Below are 20,281 nucleotides of genomic sequence, written 5' to 3' on the forward strand. Positions count from 1 at the left end.
GACCGTGGTCACATATCCAATACTTAACAACAGGGAACACAAACTATTTTCTAAAGAGACTCTGTAACTTTTTTGAGAATCGATGACATAACTTATTTATGTTTTTAGATGAGGCTGAAGTGTCCACTGCTTATATATGTAAAACTTCAAACCCTTTTAAGAGACAGACTGGCTCCCGGCATTGGCTGGGCATGAGGATTTCCAGCAGCCGGTGGCATGATGTCAAGTCCCTAATACACTAAATATATCACGTTTAATGATTCTACAATTACCATGAACTTAAATATGATCCATTTGTCATATCTCAAACTGTACAGGGAAGGTTAACATCATTGAATGCATCTGTATATCAGTATCATGATTAAGATGTATATTTGGATCACTTGAGTTAAAGGGGTTATCCAGGGAAACATTAATGCACGCTATTAAAATTAACCATTTCAAGCAATTTACTAATATATGTTCAATTTTGCTGCTCTCATCTTTCTTCAGTATAGTCCATGGTGTTGTGATGCAGGAAATAGCCATACAGGGTCACTTGCTGTGACATTTTGACCCCACGTCATGTGACTACAAGACAGGAACCCTAGTGTCCAACCTCCCATTACAAGCCATTCACCGCTATATATATTCAGTTTCCCCGTTTTAAGGTTCCTTCAGCATAGTCGATAGTTATGTGATGCCAGAAGGGTAATTTTTTATGACATTTTGATACCACATCATGTGACCATGAGACGGTGATGGCATTTGTCCCTCCTAAGGGCGCTTTCACACGTGGCGATTCGACTGCTCTTTGAAACGCAATCACACACCGAGTTAACATTGTATTACCTGAGTAACTCAATGGGGCACATTTACTTACCTGGTCCTGTTGCGATCCCCGATCCGGACGGTCCGGTGTGCGCCCGAGATCCTGCATCTGTTGCTTCCCCGCTGAGGTCCGCCGGAGTTCACCTTCTTCTACCCAGTGCTTGTAAGTGCATGTCTTGCGACAAAGTTTACGATGTTAAATCCTGCGCGTTGTCCGAATCAGTCGGATCGTCCGACAGCACGCCCCCCGATTTGTGTCGCGTGAAAGCCGGCGACAATGCGCCAAAATCTGATCGCATGCGCCAAAAACCCCAGTTAAAATGCAGAGCAAATCATAAATCGTCAGGAAACCCGTCAAAAATGCACTCCACGGACCCTTAGTAAATGAGCCTCAATGTCTGATTTGGGGGTGGAGCCTTTTAATTACTGATTTGTAATTATTCAGAATGCAATCAAAACACCACGTGTGAATGCAGCCTAAGGATAAAGCCCATACTTTGATGGATCACTGTATGACTATCACTATGTAGTCCCTCCTACTACTCGGAAGTCGGCAGATATAGAAGCAGATCTGGGTTCCCTAAATATACAAACATGGCTTGAAAAATTGGGATCCACCGCACCTGTGTTCATCCTTTCAAAAGGCAATGGAGAGTCCCTGGATAACCCCATAAAATCTAAGGTCTCATGCACACAGCAATAGAGAAGCATGATAAACTGTATACATATTCCTCCTGTTACAGTGAAATAGTCATGCCCAGAGTTAGAGGAGCTCGTATTGTCCTCACCTGACACAGATAATATCATTATCTTTCTCATAAGAATTTCCAGACAGAACTTCATCAGTAGAAAAGCAGCCACTGTGATAGAACGAGTCCAAAAATGCACTCTCCGGCAGTATATTTTTAACATCTCATTTTATATTGCTAAAGTGCCTGGATTCCGAAAAGCAAGAAAACCCTAATAGCAATGGAAAGGAAAAAAGTCGCCCAATATGAAATCATATGTCATATCGTATTTAGAAGCAGACCAAGTCCTCTTTGCACAAACTAGGTCATTTCTGGGCTGTCTATATACAAGTACACAGATGTGTTAAGTAAAAATTGTTTAATGGACGGATCAAAAACTTGGTCGCACCTGGAATATCAGTTTTCTTAATCCAACAACTATATTATCTGTGAGTATTAAATTATTAGGATTTTGCTCTGCAGATTTCCCAGTAGTTTCAATTTCCTTAGCTTTTCTTTTTAGCTTTTTTTTCTGCTTCACTATCTGTAACAAAAATTGCTAAATTTAAATTTTTTTTTTACTTTTTTTGTTATCCTACTTAAATTGCAACTAAACGTTTACTAAAACTTTATAAATGAATAGTGCAGATGATAAATAAAATATACGATAATGTACCATACCATTATATGTTCCAGTGTCCTTCTTTATCCCCTGCCTTTCTTTTTCTTCAATTGGATGGAGTTTAACTTTTAACAGGTGAAAGGCGTCGCTTCAGAAGAAGTACCCTTAATGACCGACGTAGAATCCCGATAGGGCGGTCATTAAGGGGTTAAACTGCAACATGTGAAGGTACCCTTAGTTTGTTTGTGCAAATGGGATTTATGTCATGTAGCCACTTACAGCAGAGAGATAAGGAGAAGCTGATAAAGTGTCTAATGACTTAACTCCTTACATACATTCTCTGTGCATTTTAATCTCCTCATTGAGCACATTTCTCAAGGAAATTATTCTGTAGGTTAAAAATTCTTTTCAACTTTATTGAACTGAAGTATATTGCACAGTTTACTATTATCTACAGTATATCTGCTCTATTCCTTTCTGAAATAATAATAATAATTAAAAAAAAATGGCTTAAAATGTTTTCTTTCCCTTTAGATTAGATTTTAACACTTTAACATGTGACATATGTGTGCATCCCATTTCGGTTAAGTATGTCTGGCAAGAGCTTACAGACTGAGTTAGCTGCATTATGCAGTGTTAACCCCTTAAGTTCCTTCTTCTTATATTCGGCCGGTGCCCCCACTGACTAAATCAGTGGGTGTGTTGGCCTCTTGTTATGACAGCCATGACCCTAACCAAGAGTTATATGCCGTTGGCAGGCTCTTTTACAGTGAATTTACAATATACTGTATAAAATACAGTAAAAGAAATTCAGAAATAGTTTAAAAAATGTTATTTATTTTTTTTTAGATTTATTAATTTTTTTTAGATTTTTTTATTTTTTTGTACAAAAGGTTTTAATTTTTATAATCTATTATCTTTTAAAAGCTATTTAACTCGGTAGCCTTGAGATCCACAAGAAAATGACGTTGAGTAGTTTTTCAAGTTTTTGGAGTGTTTTTCCAGCGCACGCCATGGAATAAAAAAATGGCACCATTAGGAGGTACAGTTTGGTACGCAGAAAATAAGCCCTCATACAGCTCCATACACAGAACAATAAAGTTATGGATTTTTGAAGAAATCCTCTGACTGCATATTATGGAGTACGAGATGCTTAACTGTATGTAAAGTTTGGAAGATTCAATACAACTGAATTTATTTTATTTTTTTACTTATTTTGTGCCTTGGAGTCCAGTGGATAGTCCTTTTGATTAACAACTGTATATACATCTATATAAGAAAAGTTGGCAATTGCTTGTGAAAGGAAATAGTGAGTGTACATGGAATAAAATACTATGTCGGAAAACTACCGTGTTCTACAGTGAAATTAGCTGAGCAGTTTAATATACATTTATGTGGAAAAATATTCAGTACCATATATACTCGAGTATAAGCCGACCCAAGTATAAGCCGAGGCCCCTAATTTTACCTCAAAAACCCGGTAAAGCCTATATTTTTTTGTGCTGAAAAACTAGGCTTATATTCGAGTATATATGGTATATTGTGTTATTTATGAAAGGGAATCAGTCACCACTATTTACCAACCCAAACTAACTGTTATGTTATGTAGGGCTCTGCCCACACTTACTCCTCTCCGACCCCTGATATGGGAATGTTTATGATGGAACGGGTGTGAAGATGTGCTCAACCTCCTCCATCCACCTGAAGCCAGCAGGACACAGGACGCTACAGCAAGTCCTTAGTCCTGCTGCCAGACCCAGGGTTCCCGTGAACTACAAAGATTTAGTGTGCTGTGGGAGTCACTATGGTGGAGGGGGTGTGCAAACAGTAATGTGTGCCCCTCTATCCACCAGGAGCCAGCAAGACACAGGAAGTGCTGAGTCCTGCTGCCCAGAGGAGGGGGTGGGGCTTCATTGTGCTACAAAGAAAGTTTAAAGGACATCTACCACCAAGGTAGATTGTAGGATTGTAAACTAAGCACACTGACATACTGGTTAGTTCCATTATTACAGTAAGTGTAGATGCATGAAAGCCTTTTCCCATGAACAGCTTGGCGCTTCAGGTTCATAGTGTTCAGAATTGAGAAATTACAGCAGCGTTTTTACGGCACTGATAATCCAAATGAAATTGCACATTTTTGCTTACGTAGAAATAACTTGAACGTGTTTATCTGTCGAGGTAAATGTTCTCAGCTGTGAGGGCCTTATCCATCAGCAGTTACTGATAAGATTGCCGTCTTTGTATAACTGATGGAAGCCCTACTGGGTAATACTGTATGTCTGAGAGGAGCAGTTTACTTCTCTGTCATGTTAATGGGAAGATTCTTAGTTTAGTGCAGTCTGAACCGCATGGAGACCGCGGGGGAGAGAGGTAACCCCAATCCAGACATTATGATCCCACTGAACTTTCTAACTTATGTTTGTATGCAAATTTATTTTAGCATGTCAGGACGTAGACATATATGTGGGTGAATATGCCATGATTAGAGTTCAGTGGAACCAGTGTTCAAGTTCGCCTTTCAGACCTGGGCATTTTGCCCGATTAGCAGCCCAGCGGCCTGGGACGTCCGTTTTGCCAGATTGGCTGTTCGGCAACATCTATGAGGGTGAACGCGAACTTGGATGTCAAGTGAGAATGCAAGAATTAATTTTTTACTTGGGCAGCTTTTTGGAGAAAAAAAAAAGACCCAACATGGGATAACACTTTAGCGATATCTTAGTGTATACAAAATGGGAGTAGTGCACATCACTTTAGCCCTAAAGCTATATTCACATGTCCGAGTTCCATGTATAATGTTTGATAGTTGTGGAAAAAACATGTCCTATTTTATTTATTTATTCATTTATAGAGCATGTAAGAACAACAAGATGAGAGAGCAAAGTAATGGAGGTGTAGCCAATCCTAAATAGATGGGTGCTCAGAATTGGAAGGTGGGGGACAGTCTGACATGGCTTGGTAAAGGTTTCTAGAAAATTGGGGATGTATGGGAGAAGTCTTGGAGATGTTTCTAAGAAAATTGGACAGTAGGAGAGTAAAGCGATGGGTTTGAGAGGAAACAATATTGTGTGTGGGTCGGTGTTGGCCGATTTTGTGCAGCTGCTTCAATGGACCGAATTACCCAAGGGATTATTGGAAAAAATATATGGACACCACAAGGATCAACACAAATGGAATGCTGTTGGAGCCAACCTTTTTTCCAGCCATTCCCTGTGATTGCCTGTGTGTCTGGACAAGAAACGGAAAGTAGAGGCCGCTGGGTTCTTAGCCGAAACATTTTTTTGCCCATTGGGGCTCATTTCAAACATACTGACACCAATTTTTTTTTTTTTTTTTTATGTAAAAGTCAACTAAATCTACTAAAGTTGTTACTGTGCACCAGTATAATGAAGGCGGCCATAATGTCATGCCGTTCCTCTATATACTGCTTAAAACACAGATCCTATTTTCTTACACATTCTTTAACAACGCTGGAAAAAGTTCTACAATGATTACAAATTCCTGATGTTTTTCTAGTGGTGGAAAAGATTTAGTTAATAATTAAACCCACAACTTATACAAGTTTAATTAAACTTCAAATTATCAGTCCACTGACAGTGATGAGTACAGAAAATCCGCGAGATCGGAGAATGTCTTCTCTACTGGCAACTTATTAGCTTAATGAGAGCGGCATTAAACGCATTACAGCACGAGCAGCATCTTCTCTTTCTTCTTCAAAAGATGTTTCGCCCTTCAGATTGAGACTTTGGTATACAAATGATTTGTTTATGAACTGCTTTCAGCTAAGATGCTTCTTGACCAATTAACAAATTTTTCAGTGTTTTTCGTGTTGTTAAGTCTTCCAATCCACTCGCTCTACTCATCTACATTGTATAGCAGTTACAAACTGAGGGGGTGGCAGAGGTAGGGTTAACATTGCTATTGTCTGCTTATAGGCGTGATCAGGAAAATTCATATGGTTTAGTGTACAGTATTGTGTACACATATTTTTCAAATCATTTTTAGTGATTTTTTTTGATGATTTTTTTTGATGATTTTTTACTATTTTACTATTTGTTGTTCTCAGAAACTGTATTTTATTATAAAGGGAACCTGCCATCAGGATTTCACATTTTGACTTAATGACTTCTTTCCCATAGATTCCCATAAATATGAATTCCCAATATCCTTTTATAATTAACATTCTTATTTCTGTTCAGTTTTGAAACTATATAAAATTATACCTTGCGCCCTACCAGCAGAGAGGATCCTCATGGGGGCGTCAGTTGTAATGCTGTGTCATCACAGCTATCCCTCTTTCCCCATGCTCCCCCCTCCCTCCCTCCCCATGCTCCCTCCTCCCCCCTCCCTCCTTCCCCATGCTCCCTCCTCCCCCCTCCCTCCTTCCCCATGCTCCCTCCTCTCCTTCACCATGCTCCCTCCTCCCCCCTCCCTCCTTCCCCATGCTCTCTGCTCCCCCCTCCCTCCTTCCCCATGCTCCCTCCTCTCCCTTCCCTCCTTCACCATGCTCCCTCCTCTCCCTTCCCTCCTTTACCATGCTCCCTCCTCTCCTTCACCATGCTCCCTCCTCCCCCTTCCCTCATGCAGACATAAGCTGTCTAAGAATTGCTTGTAGCACAGGGTGAGATGTCTGCATGAGGGAGAAGGGAGCAAGGGGAAGGGAGAGCTGGCAGAGCTCTGAGCCCGTATTATAACAGAAGCACACGTGCACTCTGATCCTCTGCTCCTTATCTGGTTATATATGAACACTGCAACAAAAAAATTGCAGGAAACATATAAAAAACACACACATTCCTCAATGAAGTTTTTATTTGACACCATCCCGCCATTATTTATACCTACCTTATGGCGTTCTTATGAACCGCAGGAGATTCAGAATATGGGCTGTGCTTTCGTGTTGCATATATTTTGACTCTTTTGTGGATTACGTCCAAATATTGCATGGCTTTTGTTTTAACATTTTTGGTATATGTTGGGTATTGTAGTGTGTGTGTGGTTTTAGATATGTACATATAATTTTATTATTATTTTTCTCAATATGACATATTTTACTTCCCTATTTATGTGTGAACCTCCGCTTTCAAGTTTCTCTTATTCTAAATGTATATGTATGTTTTAATAATTTGCCACAAAGTTGCCTGAGAGTCGTTTGGCATGTGAACTATAAACTGCATATTCATTTATTTTATTTTTGTATGATTTTTTGGTTTTCTTTACTTTAAAAAGGTGACATGACATTGGTTGTTTTTAGATGCGCCGGCCAACATTTAGTCAAAAACAAGTGTCAGCTGTAACCCAACACAAATTGTGTTCCCCAGTGGCAACTTGCAATCATAAAAAAAATCTAGCCTACTGATTCCACTCAGGAACTGAGCGTTGGCCTATCTGACTCCTGGGAGGTGACCTTGATAGTTCTTTACGTGTTTTGAAATAGGAATTGATGATTAATTCAGGAAGCCAGGAAGTAAATTTTGTCCCGGTCCTAAGTGTTATCTTCCTTTGTTTTGACTTCCATGTTTTACAACAGATGGTCATTAGAAACGAACTTCTGTGGATGGTTTCTTTACTATGTGGCTCAATAATAATAGATCAGAAACTTTAAAAACCACCAGGATACCACCAGGATGCCCCCTCTTCCAGGATCTGTTTTTCTTTAAACATCTCATGACCTTGTTTTTAAGAAGGTTTAAAAATTATGCTAATCAATTATGCCAGGCACCATTAACACCTATGGAGCCCAGAGCCCCTCAAGCTCATTTGCATAATTTAAAAGCCTTTTTTTGTAAAAAAAAAAAAAACAGGGAATAAGAGGCTAAAATAAGAGCAGATCCTGCCAGAGGGGCCGCACACCAGTACGCAGTGTGCTTGGTTTACAATCCTTCATCCTGGTGGTAGATGTCCTTTTAATGACTAAAAACATACATCTTAAGGTTCTAGGTTATTTTACCCAAATTGAGTGGTTGTATGGAGGCCATCAGTGACCAAACTTATACAGTCTTGGAGATTTCTTTAATTTTGGTGTAGAAGTGGCAGCTTCTTAATAAATAAATTGAAAACTTATGTCTGAATTTTTTTTTTATTTGCAGCTTCAAAGCCTGTCTTGAACAGTATGCTGCGTGACCCGTCCCTGATCCCTGACCCTGTCCTTGGAAGTCAGGTCAATCAGGTAACAAAGATATGTATGTATGTATGGTATGTTTACTAAGAATGTGTGTATTTCAGTTCCTTTTATCATTCCCCCTGTAAACGTAACAAGACTTCATGCACGTGTGAAAAACGGTCCACAAACGAGCCTCGCTTGCAGTACGATTTGGCCTGTGGAGAGGGGTGGGGCAGCACCGCTTCTTCCGCCAATGTCCATGAGAAATGAGTACCCACACCACACCATTGAGCAGAGCTTGGAGCAGTCAGATGCATGCACCCTGCCTCCCCGTACTGTATCCTCACCTAATAAACCTCAACCGGGGCTGTGAACTAGCCAGGAGTTATTCAAATAGCTCACAGCCCCCAAAAACAGTCATGTGTCCTTACCGTGTTATCAGTTCCTTTCCTTCCAGGCTTGCATAGTTTTTTAAAAGTGCTTTTTTTAACATTTTTCTTTTTTGCAGTGTATTGTTAATGACTGCTGCAACGGACCCCTGGTGGATTGTATCAAACAGTATCTTTTGTCTTTTCCTATAAAAACGCCTCCAGCCTAAAAATATATACACTTATCTTTTTTTTTTCATATGGTTATTGAGAAAAGTCCTTTTGAAAAACTGAAAATTTTCTATTTACAATTGGGCACCTTCCTTGCCCAGTAAGCTTGCCCAGTGCCCAGCACTTTATGTACCCACCCAACATAACCTGTCAAGTAATGGGTAGTATCATTCTGTTGTTTAAACTATGGTACAAATAATCCTGATATGCAACAGCAGTTAAAATGAAAAAAAAAAATGTAACACAAAAATGCATAGTATATATTGTGCATTCCTAATAAGCAGGAAAAATACGGCATGGTAAGAATTCATAGTTTATTTTTGTCAAATAATGAAAAAAAATTAAATCAATATTTGGTATTTTACGTGGTGTAGGTTCAATATGGCATCAGGTACACTTTTACTCATTCTTTGATGTAACTCGGCAGGGAGGTTGTTCCAAACATCCTGGTTAACTAACCACAGATCTTCTGTGGGTGTGTGTATGTGTGTGTAAGTATGTATATATATGTATATATATATATATATATATATATATATATATATGTATGTATAGATATATATATATATATATATATATATATGTGTGTGTGTATATTAGGCATAATTAATCCTTCTCTCTCTTTATTTAGGACTCTGTAGGGTGGCATCGCGTCACAACTCTTTATGCTGAATTTAGTTCTTATTGGCTCTGACCAGACTGTAATTTTTCAGTTGTTGCCTGTATTCTGCACCAGGACAATCTCTGGGTTATAAACATAATAGAACTCTGTCATCAGATTTTACCCCATTAAACTACCTTCCCCCTACATAGGAGATAAAATGTCCTTTTTAGAATTCCCTCTTTTATGTGAAAGCTCACCATTTACCTCCTTCAAAGTCATGTGAAAATGAGCAGAGAAGAGTCATATTTTACCTAAGATGAGTCAAGTTTAGAGGCTGCAGGGGGAGGGTCACGTCAGATGCCCCTATCTTTGGTTCTTTAGCACCTAATAACATTCTACTGGTGTCATATTAAAGATAAGAATCTCATCTTTTAGGCCATATCAGTCCATTGGACTATAGAACCAGATATACGGGCAGTTAAAATGCAGGGTGCCCGTACCTATGGTTCTGTAGCTCACAGAACCACAAACCTGGAACAAGAGATTATTATCTTTAAAGGACACCTGTCATCAGGTCTGTGTCACTAGTCCTGTCACTACTACCTGTTGGAGCAGCTCACAAGGATCCATCCCAGCCTTTATCTAGTTATTTCATACATTATTCATTGTAAAATCATCTATTGTTTATTATGTAAATGAGGCTGGTCACATGGTCAGAGGCAGTGATGTCACCCCTGCTACCCCTCCCCCTGCTCATGTCTGTGTGTAATGTATAGTAAAGCATTGCTAGTGTGTGCTGCATATGCTGACATGCTGCATCCTCCTATACACAGAGACACAGACATCAGCTACACAAGTACCTGACATGTTCTGCTATACACATGGCTGCGCCAGCACCAGGAAGCACATCATTATACAGCCTCACATCATTATACAGGCTGTCAGTCAAGCACTGGGGATGTGGCTGTGCCTCCCACTCATGAATAAGGTGGACAGCTTGAATATGCTAATGCTTCATTGGACATTTCACAGGTCATTTGCATACAGCTTTAGGACCTCATTGCTTAGGTTTACAGGCATGTAGAGGGACAATGAAGGGATAGAGGCAATGCTCTCTAATGGCAGTTTATGACAATATATTTAGTTTAGGGGGTTATTTTGCATGACGGGTTCTCTTTAATATGTTACCAAAAGCATGTTTATAGGTACTATAGAACTGAAGTTTCTGAAGTTGATGCAAAAAATATTCTTTGTTGCATTTTTCCCCCCTCTACCTGCCTAAAACTTTTGATGAGTACTATACATGTCATATACATATAGTAATGTACTCTGCGTGGAGTAATAGCAGTTTACTGGCAGCCAATATTGGATTCTCTTGGTCTAACATTGTTGAATCAAAGGGATTTCCGCCCTCCCCTGAATGATAAGACAAGTGTTTAGTATATTACTTTGAAGTATTAATGCACTGCTCTCATGCCAAATATAGTCCTCCCATTGTGACCCTGCCTGTACACAGCCAACAAGCTGCTAGCATTATATTGGCAGCAGGGAATGAGTTATAATGGCCCATAATGGCTTTGTGGTTTATAAAAAAACTCCGGGCTGGTGAGGAAATAATTGATTAGCATTTGATAGAACCTATCAGGGAAATGCTTGATTGGCCTGTGGAGATATTGAGAAATATCATCCCGGTGATATGAAGTGGCATTACCTTGCTAGCTTTGACTTTGTGCATACTCAAGAGATTCAGCTAAAGAAACTGCATGTGACAGGCCATTAATAAACGTGTGTATTCCTACTCTCTGTTGCGTTAGTTGTACAAGATAACAAGTGAGACGTGCGGCATACACGCCGAACGCCAGAAAAGATGATCCGGTTGTAGGAAACCTGTCTGTCCGAGATTGGTGAATAATGGAGATTGTAGACCCTTGTATAGAGTTTAATGCAGAAATCCAGGATGGGGGCCGGTAGGGATCCTATGGGTCCTTATTAAAGACATGTGATCTCCAGGGTGGCTTCAGAGTCTGAATGGATTGTCTTGTCTCTTGAATATGGAGACAAACAAAAAAAGAACACTTACCTTGCTCTGCCTCTCAGTACATAATTTAGGTAATTCTGGATTTCAGGTATGCCCCCAACCGGTAGTCGAACGACCTCCTGTGACACAGGAAGTTTCCTCTGTTATTCCTGTGTAGTTCCGAGCAGAGTGAAAGGACATAGGAAGCTCAAAGCAGAACAGATCCTGCCAGAGGGGGCACACAAGAATATGTCAGTGTGCTTGGTTTACAATCCTTCATTCTGGTGGTAGATGTCCTTCAAAGCCTGGACAACCCCCTTTAAGGAGAATCCCACATATACCTAAACATTTTTAAATATCTTTTTTGCTTAGTAACTTGAAGAAGAAAGATTTGAAGGCAGCACACATATCTTCAGGAAATGTGCACTAGGTGGACCTTCGCATTTACTCTGACTAATCGGAACAAGGGGGTGATCTACTGGGCCCAAGCTCTAACATAATAATGGATCGAGGGCTAACATATGAAAACCTAAGTTGGAGACTACTACTAGTCTAGTAATATAATCTGTTCCTAAGTTACTGATGGAGGGTTAGTCCACTAGAACCATCTTTTCCCGTGGGCCTAAGGAACCCCAATCCAACCTTGGAAAGTAGACTCGGCCAGTTAACAAAGTTACCCCTGGGTCATACTAATCAAATGTAGCCTATGCTTAACCCTTGATTGTAAAAAATTTAATTGAGAACAACTCCGTATAGACCATCGCCAGGTTACATACACAATAGTTTCATCAGGCTTGTTCTTATGTTGAATTTGTGTGCAAGTCAGAATAGTTTTCTTTTATAATTGTAGCTCTAAAACCATTTTTTGGGGGGTTTTCTAACAATTTTGTGCTGTCATGGGACCATGGATTAACAATAAAGCTTCATTACAGATACTTAACAGCTGATCGTTGCAGCCTGGGACTATAGTAAAGCATCCAGAGAGCTTCACCAGAGGTCACAGGGGGTGGAAGGGTCATCTGTAGCTAGGCGTCGTCTGTAAGTCGGGGACAGCCTGTAATTAGTTTTGAAGAATTTTTTTATGTCTTATGAATATGGACTAAGTTATGAAATATATATGAAAAATACATGATCTATATTTGTGACCGTGGCAGCATAAGCGGTTCCTCCTTGTGAACAGCACAAGCCTGTTCGGAGTTTTATAGGCCCCACGGAGGCTTTGTTGGCCAGAGCTGCATAAGCCCTATGACTTATGGCGATATGAAAGTGTTACATCAGGGCGAAAGTTTTCAGAAATTACATGTTAATTTCAGGGCACATAAAATAGTTAAAAATCAATGGAAAGTTTAAGGTTTTAAAAGCATAATGTCTTCTGAAGGATTGTGTATTGATTTTATATATAACTCTCTAATTATATATGCACGGAGTAAAGCACGGAGACAGGCTCTTTGCAAATGGCAGGGGGCTATTTCACAGGAAGGGTTCTGAGGATTACGGGAAGCTGGGCCTCAGATTTTCGCGGGGCGGAAAATGGCCTGTGAGATTATTTACAAGTTTTGCCTTTTGGTCAGCGGGATACATCAATAACAGGTAGTAACATTATAGACCATCTCTAAGTGTTTCGGCCACTATTACATTAGGAAATCGCTTTGAAGCTCCTGTATTAATCCCTGTTTGTCCTCACCCTCCATCCACTTATCTTCTTTCCTCTCGCTCCTCTACTCCCCGTGGATCCATTTATCTATTTTTATTTTTCAGCTCTTCGGCCCGGTCAGGACTGTGAGTTTCACTGGGCTATTTGTGGGATAATTTACTGTTACACCAGGAATTCATCATGAAGTGTAAATGTTGTAATAAAAAGTTGTTAGCAGAACATTTTTCAGCGGCACATTAGTAGTGGCAAGAGGCAGTATTGTTTTAATCACCAGAAGTCCATAGACGTAACTCTATGTCCAGGGAACAAAACTGGATGCAGCCTATATACCAGTATATTTCTAAGATTAAAAGCTGTAAAATAAAATAATTACACACAAAAAACATGGTACCGGTAACACAGTAGAGCCAAGGATCCCAGCACAAACGTATAGATATATTCAAGGTGAAACCACTCATCTTAATTCAGTTCTTCTAAGGGTGCAGCCACACCTTCAGTTTTTCAGATCCAGTTTTTGAAGCCAAAAGCAGGTCTGGATCATAATGGGTGAGGACTTATCATTAAGAGGTACTGCTCCTTCTCTATTTTCACTCCACTTCTGGTTTGGACATCAAAAACTGCATCTGAAAAACTGAACGTGTGGACGCACCCTTATAAAGTAAGCTGAGGGCTTCTGCAGAGGGGTTTCTGGAAAACTCAAGGGTGTAAAAAAAAATAGCATGCTTACCCTGCCTTGGCCTCTTGCATTGCTAGAGGAAGGTACGTCTTGTGGTTCGAGGAGGCCACTAATTCATGGCGCACTGGTGGGATGTGGGAGCTTTGGGAGTACCCTGGATGTAACTGTACATCCAAGTCCGCAATTCACTTTGATGACCTTGACACCCAGGTGCCTGTAGGGGACAAATAGCTAAACTAAGAAGATATGTACACCATAAATTTTCTGGATTCAAAAGTATCTTAAAATATTGGGGCACATTTACGAAGAATGTTGGAAACTGTACTAAAAATGCTCTGACCGTGTATAATGTTGGGCGTGACAGATTCATTAAGAACATGCGCCAGAAATAATGAATCTGTCACTTCCCTGCACTGGCCCAACTTAACCAACTTTTTTGTGGTGCACCTTTAACAGCAGACTTTGCGTGTTAAATCTGGCGCAAATGTGCAAAGTCCGTCAGAAAACTGGTGCAAAGTCCTTAGTAAATGTGCCCCATTGTGTTTTTATAAACACCAAAAATGTACCAGCTTTGGCATTTTCCTATGGACGGTCATCTCAAACCTCAGTGACTCACTAGCTAACCATACAGAATTCATAAGAGATCTTAAAAGACAATTGTAAAGTATATAAAGTTTGCCTCACTCTGCACTAAGCAAAAATAAGTAATTCTCTAATTTACTCTAATTAGCCATCTACAAGTGTTTAGCTGCTTTCAAGGTTTTACCTTGTTCCCCTAGGCTGATCTCCATTTGTAATGATTTTTAGTAACCGTGGGAAACCATATAGGAAAGCTGGAGACAAGAGGAGGCTTGTTGGGAGGGGCAGTAGTAGAGGAGTGCAAGAAAACATGACCTAGATTGATGTCACAAGCATGTGACTCATCACATGTTTCAGGTCAGCCAATTACAAACATGCTTGTCTGATTCATATGAATGCCCTCAATGCTCTGGCCTCAGTGCCCTTAGCTGATGTCACAACCAAGTGCTGCCAACTACAGGAGAAGCTGAATATGATTTCATAAGAAGGGGAGTTACGTATACAAGGCTGTATCTAAGGCTAGGCAGAAGCCAGCATCATGATACAGGTATCATCGATTTTGTTGTCAAAGGCTCCCTCCAGCTGTGGTATTTTTTTGTCAGTAACTTTACATTTACGCTTTCAAGTATGAAGTATGAGTATAAATGAATGAAGCCCTTTGCTATTATCAGGTATATAAGTATTGAGTCTTTACTTGATGTAAGCAAAGTGTGAGGAAAGTTACTATTTATGGTAAGCTTTTTAGTTTGGTATAGTGGCAGGTTAAACTTTCTATATTCTCTTTAGTTTGTTTTTGCATAAAAACACAGCTTTATTTTTCAGACAATAAAACACACTTTTTAGCAGGAAAAATTCTTGCTAAAAAGTTCATCTTAGTCTGCAGGATAGTAGGTTTCAGCATTGCCAGAGGGCCTTCCATAGGGCCCATGGCCACCCAAACCACCCACCAAATTTTATACTGAGAAGGACCATAATCCATGAAATCCTCATACATCTGTTTCTGCTTTCAGGAAGGATGTAAACAAGAGCCATTTCAGGACCTGTGAAGGTCCTCCAGGAGTCCTGAATTTGCAGATTGAAGTGATTCCAGACTTGTAGGAGCTATAATATTCATACAGCCCAGAGCAGTCTTAATCCACCCTTTGCTAAGCACTTCACCTGCTCTTCAAGCAGAAAATCTGCACTACTCTCTCCCCCTTCTGGCTGTTTCGACATGAGTATAGCTTCAGGACCAGGGCCGATTCTAGCATATTTGCTGCCTGAGGCGAATATTAAAATGCTGCCCCCCCCCCCCCCCCGCTCCCTGTTAAGTAAATCCTTAAACTTTACTAACAATTAACAACCCTACAGACAGCTCCCTGACACTGTGTGACTGACTACAGGATCTGAGAGGCATTAGTGGCATCTAGTACCTTATAGATGACAATCTCTTCCATCAGGAGGACTTTATTCCGGGTTCTCCAATCCATGATGTATCACTGCTGAATTCACGGCCGGATATCTTCAGCTCTGTGCAGGACATCTCCACCCGGCGTCCCTAAAAATACCACAGTCACTTACAGTATAAAGTCTCCTGGAAAAAAACACTGTGCTCCTAAATAATATATACCCCTCCCAACACAACTGACCGCACTCTCCCCACATATAACACAACCCTTCATTATATAGGGATAAAAACATGCCCCACAAATACAGTCCCCTCCCAGCTTAGTAATATACTGTATCCCATATACAGTCCCTGCAGCTAAGTAATATACTGTATCCCATATACATCCCCCCAGCTTAGTAATATACTGTATCCCATATACATCCCCCCAGCTTAGTAATATACTGTATCCCATATACATCCCCCCAACTTAGTAATATACTGTATCCCATATACAGCCCCCCAGCTTAGTAATATACTGTACCCCATATACATCCCCCCAGCTTAGTAATATACTGTATCCCATATACAGCCCCCCAGCTTAGTAATATACTGTACCCCATATACATCCCCCCAGTTTAGTGATATAGTGATATATAATATATACAGCACCCATCATAAAATGATTCTGGCCCCATATAATATATATAGCATCCCCCCCAGTATAAAATAATTATAGCCCCAAATAATATCTATAGCATCCACCCCAGTATAAAATAATTATAGCCCCAAATAATATCTATAGCATCCCCCCAGTATAAAATAATTATAGCCCCAAATAATATCTATAGCATCCACCCAGTATAAAATAATTATAGCCCCAAATAATATATATAGCATCACCCCCAGTATAAAATAATTATAGCCCCAAATCCCCAAATAAATATACAGAACCCCCCCCCTACTATAAAATAATTATGGCCCCATATAATATATGCAGCACCCCCCTAGTATAAAATAATTATACCCTCAAATAATATCTATAGCATCCCCCCAGTATAAAACAATCATAGCCCCAAATAATATATATAGCATCCCCCCAGTATAAAATAATTACGGTATAGCCCCAAATAATATAAATATATATAGCATCCCCCCCCCAGTATAAAATAATTATAGCCCCAAATAAAATACATAGCATTCCATCATCCCCCCCCCCCAGTATTAATTATTAGCCACATTTAATTAATTAAAATACATGAAAAATAATAAAATACATACTCACCTGCAGGCAGCTGCTCCCTCGGCACGCGGCTCCTGTCTTCACGCAGCTCTTCTGACGCCTGTGTCACTGCTTAGAACGGAGCGACGCAGCAGCCGGAAAGGCTTTAAGAAACAGGCGCGATTTATTTAGCTGGTGGGCGATTCGGGCGTTAATGGACGCCCGAATCGCCCACTTTAGAGCGGCAAATTTCGCCGCCCTTTACAGGGACCCGCATTCTGCCGCCTGAAGCAAGATTTTCATCTCGCCTCATGGCAGATGCGGCCCTGTGCAGGACCTAGTGTGATGTCAGAGTCATGTGACTGATCACATGCTTCCTGCATCGCTGCAAGGTCCTTAAACCCTTCAATGCTGCAAGGGAATGAAGCCACAGACGTTGTGGCTGGTACTGGGTATGTGGTATGTGGTGTTAATATGAGTGAATGTATGTAGACGACCTGACCTGATAAAGATATGTGTCCGTGAATGGTTGTAGCAGGGCTGTGTGTGCTGTGCTTTTATATCACCCACAGGGGATTTTTAATTTGTGTCAAATATATATATATATATATTTTTTTTTTTTTTTGGATGACCAGACCTGGAGTTAGGTGCATCATATAGTCTGAAAAATACAGTAACTAGAAATAAATAAAATTGTTCTATGACTGATCCTTGACTACTTGATTCCTCAGTTCTATTGGTTATGAGCATGAAGTTCTCCTAAGAGAAAAATTATTGGAGAGAAACTTGGCCTTTTTAGGTAAGTTGTATGTGAGTATTCTTATTATTCAAAGACTATTTCATGACTCTTATATATTCAACTTGATTTCCCTTCCCTTAAGTCATTATTTCTTGGATTAGGCTAAAGGGAAACTGTCATCAGAAAATGACCTAATTAACCATTACCAGTATGTTGTGAAGCAGATTAATACCTTCCAGATCAGTGAGGTGGCATCATTCAGAAAATCTACTTTAAAGTGAGTTGTAAATTGGTTGTATAAAGTCATGGAGGCGGAGAGTTCAGCATTGAAGTCAAGCTCTCCTCCCCTCAGAATGGGATCTGGTTAGTGATGTGTCTGGATGTAGAAAGATCAATTACAGTGAAGAGGGCATTCTGAAGTGAGGAAAACTCTCCGCCTCCTTGACTTTATACAACCAAATTTTTCAAGCCTTTACAAGCCTTTTTTCTCACTTTTAACCCCAAATAAAACTAAAAAATGGAAAAAAAAACACAGCAAAAGAATTTGCGGTAGCACGCAAAAAAAAAGTTATAGCCCTTAAACGCAGCCGTGTACAAAAATGTCCGGCCACTAGAGCCTTTTCAGGCCGCGTCATTGAGGGGTTAAGGAATAGAGGTTTTTGGCTAAAGATGTGTTTTATCTTTTCTTGGTCATGAATGTGTTTTTGTTCTTGTTATAAAGGTAACTTATTCTTTGTGAGCGAGGAGATAGAAATAGATATCCCATCCCTGTGATAGATGCATAAGGCTGTAGGTAAGGTTTACAAATTAGGGGAAGTGATCATTTCAAAGGAGAGTCCGGAGATGATGGATGCTGAAGTGACTCTTATTGATTAAGGGTAGAGCAGAAACTCTGTTATCTAATACGATATATAAACAGCACACCCTTACTGGCGTGTAATTAATATTTTATACGATAAGTAGCTGGAAGAAAATGCTTTACTATGTGCTGCGGTATTACCTTCCCTGTCGGAAGATGAGATTTATCGCCTTGGTCATGTGACACCCGAGGAACATGCGGGGAAATGCCAGATGTGAGGCGCTTCCTTCTGCAAGTCATCTCTGCTTTTAGTCACCAATAGGTGACTAAATCTCTTTAAAGTTGTACAGTACTAAGGTAAATGAAAAATTTCCCAAAGAGAAGGTTCAATCCGTTATCTCTACTTTTTGGCTCCAGTGACTTTTCACAAACAACATGTCCTTTATTAAGCCTGATGACTACGAAGTTTGGTTTAGTCGTGACCATTTTGGTGGAGTTAGGGTCGTTATAAACTTGAACCAACTCCAACTCCACAAACGTAAAATATAAAAAATTAAAAGTTTTTAAAAATTATAAAGTTTCTTAATTCCAGGACAAGGGATTTAGGCCAGGGATAAACAACATTTATTGGTCCAAGGGCTCTATTATCATACTACTCAACTTAAAGGGGCCTCATCAGTAACTAGAACCCTTGGTGCACCAGCAAACATATTACAGCACAATATGCCACCCCAGAAATTATAAATACCACAGTACAGCAATTAATACCACCACAGAAGCCAAATACAGCATTTAGAATAGACAATAGTAGTGAAGATCACAGAGCAGATAATAATAGTACTGGAGAGCCCAGAGCAAAAAACCCAAATCCTGGAGAGACCGTAGACCATAATAATACCAGGGATGCCCAGAACAGACAAATAATTTTGGAGAAGACTGGTTCGAGTCGAAGTTAGAGAAATTGATAAAACAGAAGTTTGGCTTACAGACTTTGCAGTCCTTTCTCTCTGTGAGTCTATTATATCAAATCAAGGCTGACTTGTCCTGCGTGGCTTTTATTTTACGTTGCGTGGCCAATACGGTTACTGTTCCACGATCCACATGGTTGTCTCTCAACTGGAACCTAGAATTGTTTTTATTTATTTTACAAGCTGATATGGAAAATATTAAATGAAGCTTTCCTTGACCTTGGTTCACATTATGTTACCGTTTTCAGTTTTTCTTGGTTGCTCCTGTGCAAACTCTATTTTTTTTCTTGTTTTAATAAAACTGATTAATAAAAACTGATTTAACATAAAGGGGTTTTCCATGAATAAGGAAAACCTAAGTGGGAATGGGGTAAGAAAAATAAATCACACATGGTTACATCTATCCCTTTTTAAACTTGTTGCCCCGGTACTTCAGGTTTATGTCCCAAGTCCTATGTTAAGGAGACATAAGAACAATTTAGGTGCTTTCTCTGAACCTTGCATGTATATTGTAAAATGATATACCTTTTCCTTATATAATGAATAAGTGTCAGGCTCCAGGGGTAGTGGGCTCACTGGACCACCGCGGACAATGACGTAAGCCAACATCGGAATCTAAGTGGCACCCGGTTTTCACCAAACGGAGGTTGGACTTGCTGCGGCATGGTACTACTAGGTCGCTCCACAGGTGCGACTTTGTCCGCGGTGGCAGCCAAGATGAGGTACAAGTACGTTGAGCGGAATCGTAGTCGGGGACAGGCAAAGTCAATAACGAAATCGGGGTCACAACAGGAGATCACG

The 20,281-nt window shown here is 40.0% G+C and overlaps 1 protein-coding gene across 7 annotated transcripts in view; it reads left to right on the forward strand.

Moving 5' to 3' along the window:
- The window catches only part of CDIN1 (CDAN1 interacting nuclease 1), a 214,571-nt gene that overhangs the window by 95,595 nt on the left and 98,695 nt on the right, over positions 1–20,281 (forward strand). For all 7 annotated transcript variants that reach the window (XR_011848816.1, XM_072115434.1, XM_072115437.1 and 4 more), the window contains 3 exons: positions 8,244–8,323; positions 8,766–8,815; positions 17,706–17,773. Coding sequence is in view for 6 of the 7 variants with exons in the window: in XM_072115434.1 (XP_071971535.1) it covers positions 8,244–8,323; positions 8,766–8,815; positions 17,706–17,773 (198 nt within the window). In the remaining variant the exon portion in view is untranslated. The remainder of the gene's footprint in view (positions 1–8,243; positions 8,324–8,765; positions 8,816–17,705; positions 17,774–20,281) is intronic.

The sequence above is a fragment of the Engystomops pustulosus genome, chromosome 7 (genome assembly GCF_040894005.1).
Source record: "Engystomops pustulosus chromosome 7, aEngPut4.maternal, whole genome shotgun sequence".
Lineage (NCBI taxonomy): Eukaryota > Metazoa > Chordata > Amphibia > Anura > Leptodactylidae > Engystomops > Engystomops pustulosus.